Source organism: Oryzias latipes, chromosome 15 (genome assembly GCF_053564925.1).
Source record: "Oryzias latipes strain Hd-rR chromosome 15, Olatipes_Hd-rR_3.1".
NCBI classification, from domain to species: domain Eukaryota; kingdom Metazoa; phylum Chordata; class Actinopteri; order Beloniformes; family Adrianichthyidae; genus Oryzias; species Oryzias latipes.
In genome coordinates, this window is record NC_136251.1 from 3,722,229 (window position 1) to 3,735,734 (window position 13,506).

A 13,506-nucleotide genomic window follows, 5' to 3' on the forward strand; every position below is an offset into this window, starting at 1 on the left:
TGCCCAATGCAATAACTAGGTGGCGCTATAGAGCTCGTCCAAGATTGTCATATCCATGGGTTCAGAATAGAAGCTTCATCATATCCATTGAATTTCAGTGAGATTGGACAAGGAATGTGCACGTGAGAGCAACTTTTGTGTGCATAGCGAGATGCCCAACTTTGCCGCTCTGTCACGACCACACCCCCGCATTGAAAGTTATGGTTTTTTGTCAGAGTAAACTTCAATGGCTTTTCAACAGGTGGACGTCATTTTCAGGTGTGTCGGCTCATCCTACTCGGAGTAGTGATGCTCCAAGTAAAACATGTCATTTCCTCTTGCCAGCAGGTGGCGCTACACTTTTTCCAGATTTTTTCACTGCAGATGTGTTCAGAGTCAGACTACAATCATGCACATCAATTTTGGATCAGATTGGATTATGCATGGCTGAGTAATGGCCATTTTTCTTTTCATGGCGTGTTTTCGAAACGACCTCCAATTTTGACGCGCCGCCATGGTCACAAACATCCATAAAAACTTAAAAGCTTCGCAATTTAACATCGGACATGTGTCTAGTTTACAAAACCAAAGTTTGGAGTCATTACTCCAAAATCTCTAGGAGGAGTTCGTTCTAGAGCGAGGCCTGCAAATGTCCAAAATACAGCAAAAATGACATATTGTCATCAAAATATCAGACTTCCTGTGCGACTGACAGGTGGGTCCTTTCAGACTTTTTTGTAGGTCTCCATCTGAAGAACATGCCCTGTAAAAATCAAGCTTGTACGTTAAAGCGTATGCGGGGCGTCGGGACAAAAGTCACTGTAGGTGGCGCTATCGAGGCGTTTTTGTGCGCCCATGCCAATCTCCTATAAAATACGAAATTTTTCGCGACTCCTGATGTGTGTGCCAAATTTGGTGAGTTTTGGGGTATGTTAAAGGCCTCAAAAAGGCGACTCTTCCGGTAGAATAATAATAATAATAATAATAATTAAAGCTACAAGTAGCATTTAGCGGGCCCGAGCACGTGCGACCGCATGGCACGAGCGACCGCCCCGTGAGCAACACCCTGCTCGAGCCATTCTCGTCGTTTTTTCTTGTCCATTCTGGAGCTCCAAGCTATTTTTAGTACGACAGCAGCCTGGGGGGGGGGGGGGGGGGGGGGGGCTGTAATCTGTTGCCTTAAGGGACAAAGACTTTTGCATATAGCATGAAAAAAATTCAAGCAATGATGATAATTGCTATCACTGTCCCTAAGGATGAGAACAATAGAACTCATTCAATTTCCACTACAATGTCTAGATGAGTGTCAGCTATGTCTGATAACTTGGCCAATTAGCTGGACCGGGATCTTGCAAAGTGCAGGTGGTTAACGTCCAGTGTGATGAGTCTGTGGACGGCAACAGTACAGCATAGCTTTTGGTTTCCACAAGAGAAGAACTCCTGACACATCTGCCCTAACAGACAATTACAAGAGGAGTTGAAATGTATAACACGGTGAAGGAGTTTTTGTGCAGAAAAAGGTACAATTAGAAAAGCTGGTAGCAGTGACTGCAGATGGGACTCCTGCTATGATCAATAGACAAACAGGTTTCATCACTCACTGTAAAGCTGACCCAGACTTTCCAAAATGTCTGCATTACTGCTGCGTCATTCACCAGCAGGCCTTATGTGCAGAAGTGATTGGCTCTGGACATATAATGACTCTTATTCTGAAAATCGTAAACAACCTCAGCTGCAAAGCTAAACAGCACAGGATTTTTAAGGTGCTATTGGAGGAGATGTCTGTTGAATATGGTGAATATGAACATTGTGAATCTGAACTTGCATTCTTGACTGACATTACTGGAAAACTAAACCACTTGATCTGCGAGCTGCAAGACAATGGCAAAACTATTTTTTTTTGACCAGCCTGCCTGAGCCAGTGTTTTTCTTGTGGGGATCTTTTCTGCCAGGGCTTGTCAGCTTGGTCAGTGGATGTTGCTGCAGTTGTCTACCTTGCTGGGACAGCTGGAGTTAAACACAGCAGCTCACGGCTCTGAAGTGGACCCCGTTGCTGTCCCAGTCTGGATGGGCACTGTGGCGATGTTCCAATGGCCAGGCTGGCTCCTGGTATAAAGAGATTCCCAAATACCATTTCCTAACCGCAGAGCCAAGGATGTGTTTACATGTTTAGGTCAAAAATGTGATGGACAGCTTCATGTTGTCTAAACATGCCACCCTGTTATTAATCCAGTTGATATGGTTCTCCATCTGTGTCTAGGTGATAGAAAAGCATTTTTTTTATATTTAGAGCTCTAAGCAAACAAACAGTTGTCTATATAAAAGAGCTTTTACAATTGTGCACTTTTAGCAGGTCTCTGAGTTCATGTGACCAATGTATGGTGGATTTTCACAGACCTTGTTTAAAACTGAAGGTGAGAGAGACTTAGAGAAATGGCTTCATTGTTCTGGAGTTCTTTGTTTCATCCACAGAAGAGTAGAATTGGTGATTGATTTTGAAAAGCTGCTGAAAAAAGTATCTTTTTCAAATTGCAATTTCTAACTTGGGTTTTACATTTTGTGTTCCATTTTTTGTGCTTTAATTGGGAAGCATTTGTTATTTGTTTGGTGTTTTTAAGGTTCTGCAAATATACACATCATTTTTTAGAGACATTTGTTATCAGTTGTGTTTGTTGATTTGTAGTTTAATTTCATTGGATGTATAGATGTCGTGTGGGGGGGAGGCTCGAGAGCAGGTAGGACCCAGGCGCAGAGACGGGAGGCAAACGGGTTCAGGGCAAGTGGGTTTATTTAACTAACAAAAAGCGCTGCAGAGCAGGATGACAAAACTAAAAACAAAAACTTACTGTGGCATGGCAAGGGACATGGACGCCAGACAAGAAGACGTGATCAACATGAGCAGAAGTTAATGGACCAGCACAGGAGGAAGGCAGAGACAAGACTTATATACAGACAGGGCAGACAAGACACAGGTGAACACGATTAGGGCAGATGGGGACCAAAGGAAGTAAAACTCAAGAAACATGACAAGACAGGAAACCTTTCAAAATAAAACAGGAAACAGAACCAAACAAGACAGAACAAGAACTAAAGCGAAAAAAAAAGACAACAAACTGAAACCATGACAATAGAAAGGAAAAGAAGTTCAAACATTGATTATAAAAAAGGATATAAGAGATAAAAAAAAAAGAAAAAGGAAAAGAAAAAAGATAAAATATTGATTTAATTGCATTTTGAATGAATAAAAAACAATGATTAATAGAATCAGAATCAGAATCAGAAATCAGAAAAAGTTTTATTGCCAGGTTCAGTAGAGCGCACTTTACAAAACGAGGAATTTGACTTGGTGTATAGTGCAATTAAGAATAAGTTAAAAATTAAGTTAACAACAACAACACACTATATACAGTAGAGTAAGGTGAATTAAAGTGGGAGCACAGATGGGCTGGGATGGTGGGGCCTGTAAGTGGCACCGACAGTCCTTTGGTGGGCGGGGGGGGGAGGGGGGGTCACCTGGGGGAGTTGGGGTACTGTTCAGCAGGCTGACTGCAGTGGGGAAGAAGCTGTTCTTGTGGCGCGAGGTCCTGATGGACCGGAGCCTCTTGCCAGAAGGGAGGGGCCGAAAGAGATTATGTCCTGGATGAGAGGGGTTGGCTACAATCCTGGCTGCCCGCCTCCAGGTCCTGGAGATGTGCAGCTCCTGGAGAGACGGGAGGTGGCAGCCGATCACCTTCTCTGCTGAGTGGATGACGCGTTGCAGCTTGGGCTTGTCTCTGGCCGTGGCCGCAGCGAACCAGACTGTGATGGAGGACGTGAGGGTGGATTCGATGATGGCGGTGTAAAAGTCTACCAGCATCTTTTCAGGGAGGTGAAACTTCTTCAGCTGCCTCAGGAAGTACATCCTCTGCTGGACCTTCTTAGTGATGGAGCTGATGTTCTGCTCCCACTTGAGGTCCTGGCTGATGATGGTTCCCAGGAAGCAGAAGGACTCCACAGAGGTCACCGGGGAGTCACAGAGGATGACAGGGGGGAGGGGGGCTGGGGCCTTCCTGAAGTCCACTGTCATCTCCACTGTCTTCAGAGCATTAAGCTCCAGGTTGTTAGCGCTGCACTATGACACCAGCCTGGCTATTTCACTCCTGTAGGCCGACTCATCTCCGTCAGAGATGAGGCCGATGAGTGTGGTGTCGTCAGCAAACTTCAGGAGTTTGACAGACAGGTGACCAGCTGTGCAGCTGTTTGTGTACAGGGAGAGTAACAGGGGTGAAAGGACACAGCCCTGGGGGGATCCGGTGCTTGTGGTCCGAGTATCTGAGACGAGCTTCCCCAGCCTCACATACTGCTGTCTGTCCGTCAGGAAGTCTGTGATCCACCTGCAGGTGGAGTCAGGCACATTCATCTTGGAGAGTTTTTAATACTAAAGATGTATGAAAGACATACCGAAAAAATGTCTTTCAGTGTTTAACTGGCTGTCTTTGGATTATGCATGCCTGAGTAATGACCATTCTTACTCCTCATCTCTCTGTTCACTGCTTGCTAATTTACATAGCAGGGGTCCCAGCAGGAGAGGGCGGGGTTGTAACACGACTCCTTCAGCAGAGCCAGGCTGAGAGAGGCTTTGACATGTAAGATGTTAGATGTTAGAATGCCAGATGTTAGAATGACCAGTTCATTTTATATCTATATAAATATTCAGGTAGCTATGGGACATGTTCAGCTTTAGGTCTGTGAAAATTGGTGTCGATTGTTGAAACATAAGTTACCATAAAAAAATGTTTGTTTGGAGTCTAGACAGATTTAACACAGGTTTTTGGATGAAAAGGATTTTTTATAAATCATCTGTTACACTTTTAAGTCTGAAAAAAATATGGAAGGCAGCAAACACAGATCCCTACCGTTTTTAATTTTTTTGTGCTGATATTTGAAAGATAAGTTATGCAAAAAAATAGGTGTTTGCAGTTTTGCCTAAAAAGACGTTTTCGGACCTTTTTGGATGTAATGCTCTCTAAGATGTCACCTGTAACTTCAATCATTCTGAATTTTTTTAGGAAGCAGTAGCACATAAATGCCTATGAAAGTTGAATTCTTGGTGCTGATAACCTAAACAGAATTTATGCTAAAAATCTTTGTTCAGTCCAAAATTTCATTAAAAAAATCAAGTGATGAAGTTTCTCGTAGACCCTATAGTGTTACATATCAAAGCTGGAGGTTATTAAAGGCATCTAATTCTGAAATCTCAGCTTCCTGAGACAAACGGCTGATTTATAATAAATTTCTATTATTTGGGTGCACATAATCGACCACTTCCTGTTACGCAGGCACCGTCAGGTGTACACCCATGAAACTTTACATGATGAGAGAGGACCCTTCTGAGTATCTCCAGTTTTAATTTCATGCACATCGGACAAAGCAAAGAGAAAATACAGGGCAGAATGTGCCCAATGCAATAACTAGGTGGCGCTATAGAGCTCGTCCAAGATTGTCATATCCATGGGTTCAGAATAGAAGCTTCATCATATCCATTGAATTTCAGTGAGATTGGACAAGGAATGTGCACGTGAGAGCAATTTTTGTGTGCATAGCGAGATGCCCAACTTTGCCGCTCTGTCACGACCACACCCCCGCATTGAAAGTTATGGTTTTTTGTCAGAGTAAACTTCAATGGCTTTTCAACAGGTGGACGTCATTTTCAGGTGTGTCGGCTCATCCTACTCGGAGCAGTGATGCTCCAAGTCAAACATGTCATTTCCTCTTGCCAGCAGGTGGCGCTACACTTTTTCCAGATTCTTTCACTGCAGATGTGTTCAGAGTCAGACTACAATCATGCATATCAATTTTTGATCAGATTGGATTATGCATGGCTGAGTAATGGCCATTTTTCTTTTCATGGCGTGTTTTCGAAACAACGTCGAATTTCTACGCGCCGCCACGGTCACAAACTTCTGTAAAAACTTAAAAGCTTTGCAATTTAACATCGGACATGTGTCTAGTTTACAAAACCAAAGTTTGGAGTCATTATTCACAAATCTCTAGGAGGAGTTCGTTCTAGAAGGAGGCCTGCAAATGTCCAAAATAGAGCAAAAATGACATATTGACATCAATATAGCAGACTTCCTGTGCGACTGACAGCTTGGTACCTACAGACTTTTTTGTAGGTTTCCATCTGATGAACATGCCCTGAAAAAATCAAGCTTGTACGTTAAAGCGTATGCGGGGCGTCGGGACAAAAGTCAGTGTAGGTGGCGCTGTCGAGCCATTTTTGCGCACCCATGCCAATTTCTCATAAAATACGAAATTTTTCGCGACCCCTGATGTGTGTGCCAAATTTGGTGAGTTTTGGGGTATGTTAAAGGCCTCAAAAATGCGATTCTTCCGGCAGAAGAAAAATAATAATAATAATAATAAACCTAACAGATACAATAGGGTCCTTGCACTCCGTGCTCGGGCCCTAATAATAAACATTCGAATTACAATAGGGTCCTTGCACTCCGTGCTCGGGCCCTAATAAAACATTTCAGTTGACGAAGACAAACAAAGTTCTGTTGTGACTATGGGGGGGGGGCGCCTGGGGAGGGTCTCGCCCGGGGAGTAATTCAGGGTAGAACCGCCACTGGTCTGCTTCATTAATCACAATCATTAGATACAAATGAAAGAGTGCTTTTATCTTCCAGGCGACAGCAGGGGGCGCTACTCTAATAATGCAAGATTATTTCATCAGCACAGTCTATCTACAGCCAACTCCCCATCCCCTCCTCATCTACCACCTTCAACAGAAGTAAAGTTATTTTAATGCATGAGCTAGACAGTACTGTTGAGATCATTTCTATTAGTAAAGAGACTGGAATTGAACCAGCAGTCACCGGGGTTTCACCAGAGCAGGACAAGCAGCAGGAAGCCACAGAAGGAAATAAGAGGAAAAACACACAGAAGGCTATGGACAAACTAAATATAATTTTATAAAACTATATATTTAGTTTACAAGCAAAACATTTATTTTGTAAACAAAATATATATTTATAAATTATATTTTGTTATAATTATAAAATATTTAACTTTAAATTAAAATTTTAGCTTAACTAAACATTTAGCTAGTAATTCATGAATTAAAAGGTAAAAATATACATTTGACAAATGAAACCTGTTTTTTTTCTCCTAAACAGGATAAATAACCAAAATATTTGACTGTGTCACTGTACAAATGACACCCCCTATAATATATCAATTGTATAAATTATGCATTTAGTGCTTCTGTTTACATCATTTTATTAACAAATCATTAAGTTTTCTATCAAGTTAACTCAGTTTGGCTTTAAAATAACTTCTCTATTCCATCTGATAACATTAAATGAGATCATATTTCACCTAAAGAACCTGAACACTATGTCTGACACTCTCATTTACCACTTTCATGTAGTAAATGCACACACACACATACACACACCAACCACACACACACACGCACAGTAAATACACACTCACAGTAAATACACACACACACATACACACACAATGAATACATGAATACAAACACACAGTAAATACACACTCACAGTAAATACACACACACACATACACACACAGTGAATACATGAATACACACACACACAGTAAATACACACATACACAGTGAATACACACTCACATTCACACACAGTGAATACACACTTGCAGTAAATACACACACACAGTAAATACACACACACACATACACACACAGTGAATACATGAATACACACACACACACAGTAAATACACACATACACAGTGAATACACACTCACATTCACACACAGTGAATACACACTTGCAGTAAATACACACACACACATAAACACACAGTAAATACACAATTACAGTAAATACACACACAGTGAATATACACACAAACACAGTAAATACACACACAAAGTGAATACACACACAGTAAATACACACACACACAGTGAATACACACACAGTAAATACACACACAGTAAATACACACACACAGTGAATACACACACGTACACACACACACAGTGAATACACACACAGTAAATACACACACACACACACACACACACACACACACAGTGAATACACACACGTACGCACACAGTAAACACACACACACACACACACACACAGTGAATACACACACCCACACACACAGTGAATACACACACATACACACACACACACACACACACACTGAATACACACACACAGTAAACACACCCACACCCACAGTGAATTCACACACATACAAACACCCACACCCACACACACAGTGAATTCACACACATACAAACACCCACACCCACACACACAGTGAATTCACACACATACAAACACCCACACACACACACACACAGTGAATCCACACACATGTCTGCAGTCACACACCTTCCATTCATTCCCTGCTTTGTTTTCTGGTTCTTGAAGCTCAGTGTTTATCTCCACTTTCTTATAGAATTTTTTAAACAATCTTTATCAACCATGTTAGCATCAGCGTCACAAAAAAGTGAGGATGTTGAAATCACAACGTGGGGGCACGTTTGATTGGTTAACCTGACGATGTGGATGTTGGAGCTCTACATGTGAATGGTGGGAACAGTTTGATGGTGGAACTTGTTGAGCAAAATGTCCAGGAATTGGTTTGATGGCAACATCACAAAATCCTGGAGGGACAGATTTTCTGGATTAAAGAAAAGCACAAACCTGTGGCATGTGAAGTCTTTCTTTCTATTTGTTCTGAAGCTGCTGATGTCTCATAGAAAGCCCCGTAGAGTTCTGACCTAAAACAATCAGAAATGAACAGACACGCAGAAGAAAAACCTTTTTGAAGTGATTGAAAAAGAACTCCTTTCAGTCACAACATCTGTTTTACTCAAGTGTAAACGATAAAAAAAACTGCATTTCCAGGAGCAGGTTGGAAGCTTTAGGCCGGACATGCCTGACTTGGCCCCTTCCAGGTGTGACTGTGAAATCATGGGGTTAGGAAATAGCTTTCTTTTTATTAATGCAGAAAAAAGACGTTTTCTGCAGTTCTCTCATGGCCCATAAGAAAAAAGAAAAGAAGCTACTCAGGTTGAGGATAGTATGCAGATAGAAACGGAAGATTCCAGAGTTACCCGCTTTGGGAGTGCTGAAGCAGCAGGATGTGCAGGCCGGGTGGGAGCTTTGACAGGATGCTCAGGTGGTTAGGGGCCACAGTCACGTGTCTAAAAGCCTAAAAATCCCATTTCATATCATATGTTTAGAATAATAACATAGAACTTTAACTTAATTAAAAGTTTAAACCCAACAGTTTAAACCCAACTTTATAAATCTATGTTTATTATTTCGGACACACAAAACACAGAGAAAATTATAGTTTGGGACCAAATGAACAAGTTAAAACAATTCCAGATAAAATGTTTTTATTAAAAAAATCATAAAAAAAAGTTGTCAGTTTTTGTTTGATAGAACTTTTTTATAAAATGTCAATAAAACATCTGTGTTTTATCAAACAGAAGTCTTTTTGGAAAATAACTGAGCAGATCCTGTTGATGTTGCAGTGTTTGCAGCTGCTCAGCTCTGTCATCCTTCAGTGGGTTTGCACTAAAGGCCATAATAGCACCAATATTATGCCACCATGAAGGCAATTTACTGGGCAGCGAGTGACAGCATCCATAAATCATGAGTGGCTCTGTGTGGTGACCAAGTACCTTGGAGACTCCCTTCAACATGCTGCTGGGTCGCTCCTCCTCAGAGAGGAGCAGATTGGTGCGAATGCTGAGCAGAGCCGGGAGCTGGGCGGAGCTGGCGCCGGCGCCGGTGCAGCTCAGGACGGCAGCAGCAGCAGCAGCAGCAGCGCAGCAGCTCTGGGAGGAAACAGAAGCTGATGCTAATTGCAGAAATGATGGTGGGTAGAGTTGCAGGAGGGTTTCTGCACTCAGATGTTGTGCAGAGAAATGCTACAAAGAAGATCCGGCACATCGGCTTCATCTGACCCAGGAGTCATTAACAGCGGTACCTGAAACAGAGCCAGGCATTGCCCTGCAACTGCAGAGTCCCACTGCCCATTACACTTCAGCATGTCCAAAGAGGCATCAGCCAGGGTGGAGAGGGGCAGCTGGTGCTGAAGACTCAGGTTGATGGCTTCAGAGAGAACCTTGTTGGCTTCGTTCAGCAGCGTCTGGACTCCAGGTCCTCTCTGTCACATGGCAACACCAAAACAAACACAGACTTCAATCAAATGGATTCCTATTACACCTCAGATTCATTAAAGTCATGAGCTTTGGCCTGCTGAAAACTTGACTTTTCCAAATGTTCTTTTTCTGCTTCCTTGCTACCGCAGTCATTGCGCCCCTCAGAGGCTCCGTTTGGTAATCACCACATCAGATTTAACAGCATCTCAAAAGCCTCTCAAGCTTGGCCAGCTTTTTCTGACAATGAAGTCCAACTCCAATCTTCTTTTGATCTATTTTCAGAGCACTCCTAGTGGTGTTTTAGTTCTTATTATGCTCTCTTTTTCACCTGACAGTAGCTGGACTGGCTCCAGCGACCCGAGAACCCTTTGCAAGCGAGCATAGAAAGTGGATTGATGGAAAATCCAGTTCTTTCTAAAAATCTCCACGTTTTCAGTTTCCTGTGAGGCTGAAGACTTAAAACTTGACTTGGACTTGCAGAAGTGATTTTGAGGTGTTTACATTTGTTTACCTTCATCTTTTGAATGACGAGCAAAAAGTAAAAACAACCATTTGAAAGGCAAATGGACAAAGACATTGACTTTCCAGTTCAGCTTCTTCAGGTTCCACACACTGCATGAAGGGTTCACTCTAAAGTTTTGGCAGTTTGTTTTATTTTTTACCAACTGTGATGTGAGCAGATTCCTTAAACTTTCCAAAGTATGTAGAAGGTCTACGATTTCCCCATAAAGTGACTTGTGAGGAAGACCTTGGCATGAAGATTAGAGTTAAGTTGGGATGATGGGTCACTTGTCAGGAGGTATGTACCTGCAGCTCGGCCCTCCTCCCAGAGGTCATCTTCAAATCCCAGTCTTTCCCAGAATCCTCTCTTTCAGGAAAAACACCTGAAGGGTCACACACTGCCTCCTTTAAAAGAAAATAACAGAAATAAACACATTTGCATGTATAAAATACTAAAGCCCTGTTTTGTGGTAATTAAAGTGAAATACTGATGTGTGTGTGGCTAATGGAGGTGACCACCGTCTTATGTTCTTCCCAAAGAGCGAGCAGACACGTGGGCTCCTCCGTGGCGGCCAGCAGTCTCAGGTACTTTCCCCATAAACTCAGGCTTCGAACTGCAATCTCCAGGCTGTCTGCCGAGTGAGCGCTGACAGCAGCCAGCTGGCCCAGAGCGGCCTGCCCCAAGCTTCTGCTCACACTCAACCACTCCTGCACAACACACAAGCACATCACCAGAGGGCTGGAGCACTGCGGGGCAAAGGCATTATTACAAAAGTTATTTTACTCTAAATTTGATTTGATTCAAAGATTCACACTCAAGGCTTTGCTAAAGCAACCATGAACTTTGGAAGGGATGGGCTAACAAAGCTTAGAGGTATTTTTGGAAGATCTGGCTTTTCTTTTGACTCTGAAATGGATGTTTTTTTGTAACAGGAAGAAAACCAGCGACTCCCTGAAGAACAGGAACACTCAACATTCTGCATGGAGAAGATCACTTCAGGCTTTGGTATTTTAGCATCTGTTTAAACCCAGATCTTTATTCTACCATCTTATGAGTATCATCTTGTCATTTATTTGGAGCAATGACTGTCATATGCTGCCAAAGACACATGTCTGGAGTGATTGGGCGACTAGACTGTCTAACCTGGTCACCTATTAACTCACCTATCATTTAACGTTCGACATGCATGCTGTTAAAGACTGGGCTTTTTATTCCAGAACACCCTTTATTTTCTCATTCTTTGCTCAATGTGGAAGAGCCCCACACCAGCCTCTTCTGCATCTTAGCTGTGTGATGTCATTTCTGCAGTTACAAAGATCACATTTTCCCCAGGGGGCTTGAAGGTAACATTGTGGAACCCCCCCCCCCTCTAATTCTCTTGTTGGAGATGTTTGGCTACATGACCCACATTTTCTTCTCCTTCATCTGAGTGAATGTGACAGTCCCTCTTCTGAATCCTCTCATCAATGACTCTCCAGACTCATGGATAACAGCTCAAAGTCTGTTTTCTCTGCTTACATGCTGTGTAGAGTTGGGCTCCGGTGAGAGGCGCGTAAACTCCTCCACAGCAACTTCAGCAGGTGTTTTCTCCATTCGGGCCAAGGCCTGACATGCCTCCAGGGCACAGCGCTCCTCCAAAACGTCCAGGCAGAACTCTGCCAGGGCCAGCCGAAGGCGCAGCAGCTTCCTCATAGCTGCCAGTGACACCTCATGTCTCTGTTAAGGATTCCAGAATCAAAGTGAAACCTCATCTTAAAGCTCCTCACTGCATTATAACAGAAACACCACAGAAGGTCAGTTTATCAGTCATGCTGGTCTCAGAGAACTGCTGATCACAGGAGTGTAGGTGAACACACAAAACATCTGGGCAAACACTGAAGAGCACAGCTAAATGGAAGACTAACAGCAGCGGTGCATGTAGAACTACAGTCCTGCTCATTAATGGGGAAAGGCTGTTTCCACCGGTTTCTGTGGAGCGCCTGCATTAAAGATGCCTAAAGCTGCACTGAGCTGGACTGCAGCCCCATCTGCTGGTAGCACAGAGCTGCAGCTGCACTGACACACAGAGGCCCTCCACAAACCTCCTGTGTGAGAGCGTTTGCAGCCAGAATGAGCTGAGGATTTAAAAAACTGAGTGTTATTGGGATATATCAACACTGTGATTGTCTCAACCGTGAGTAATGACTGAAAATAAACACACCAATACTCCAATAATTACTCATAATGCAAACCCGTTGGCTAGGTGTAGGACAGTCATGCAAGGTTTGATTCCCGGGGTGCAATGAACCAAAAAACAGTGTGGCTCTTTAGGCAAGACTCTTTACTGCTGCTGCCTATCTGGGTCTACCTGTGGCTTAAACACAGGGTTGTGTCAGGAAAGGCCACCAGTGTAAAATCAGTGCCAAACCACATGTGTGAATCAGTGACAGCTGGTTCACTGTGGTGACCCCTAACGGGATAAGCTGAAAGGTGAACAAAAATGCAAAGGACAGCCTTTCCTTCACCTTCACCACAGAACCCATCAGGGATGAGTGCAGCCAGCCAACCGAGCCACTTCCATTTGACAGCAAACTGCTTGTTTTGAATACTTAGGACATGCTTTACCAACAAAAGGCATTTCCAGAAATTCTCAGATACCTCATTAAATGAATGTCTCTCTGTTTTATTTACCGGTACGTGTATTGTCAAAAAGTGAGTTTTGACAGTTTTTGATACTTACATTTAAAAGTGTATGCACTCAAAATGATAAAAATAAGGCTCCTCGTAATGAGCAGCCTTATGCCCTCCCCCAAATGTCCAGTTTGCTCGTGGGATGGGGGTTTCAGGCACCAAAGACAGCAGCATTCTAACAGCT

General features: G+C 42.9%; 1 protein-coding gene across 17 annotated transcripts in view; it reads right to left on the reverse strand.

The window, feature by feature from the left end:
- cfap46 (cilia and flagella associated protein 46) overlaps window positions 1–13,506 on the reverse strand; it is a 128,884-nt gene that overhangs the window by 25,792 nt on the left and 89,586 nt on the right. For 13 of the 17 annotated variants that reach the window (XR_013647849.1, XM_078932078.1, XM_078932073.1 and 10 more), the window contains 7 exons: window positions 12,171–12,368; window positions 11,171–11,359; window positions 10,958–11,056; window positions 9,976–10,155; window positions 9,668–9,823; window positions 9,092–9,189; window positions 8,679–8,755 (listed from right to left, as the gene is read on the reverse strand). Coding sequence is in view for 13 of the 17 variants with exons in the window: in XM_078932078.1 (XP_078788204.1) it covers window positions 8,679–8,755; window positions 9,092–9,189; window positions 9,668–9,823; window positions 9,976–10,155; window positions 10,958–11,056; window positions 11,171–11,359; window positions 12,171–12,368 (997 nt within the window). In the remaining 4 variants the exon portion in view is untranslated. Of the gene's footprint in view, window positions 1–3,838; window positions 4,353–8,678; window positions 8,756–9,091; window positions 9,190–9,667; window positions 9,824–9,975; window positions 10,156–10,957; window positions 11,057–11,170; window positions 11,360–12,170; window positions 12,369–13,506 lie in introns of those variants that run through there. The other 4 variants (XR_013647851.1, XR_013647850.1, XM_078932082.1 and 1 more) reach the window with 3 other exon arrangements.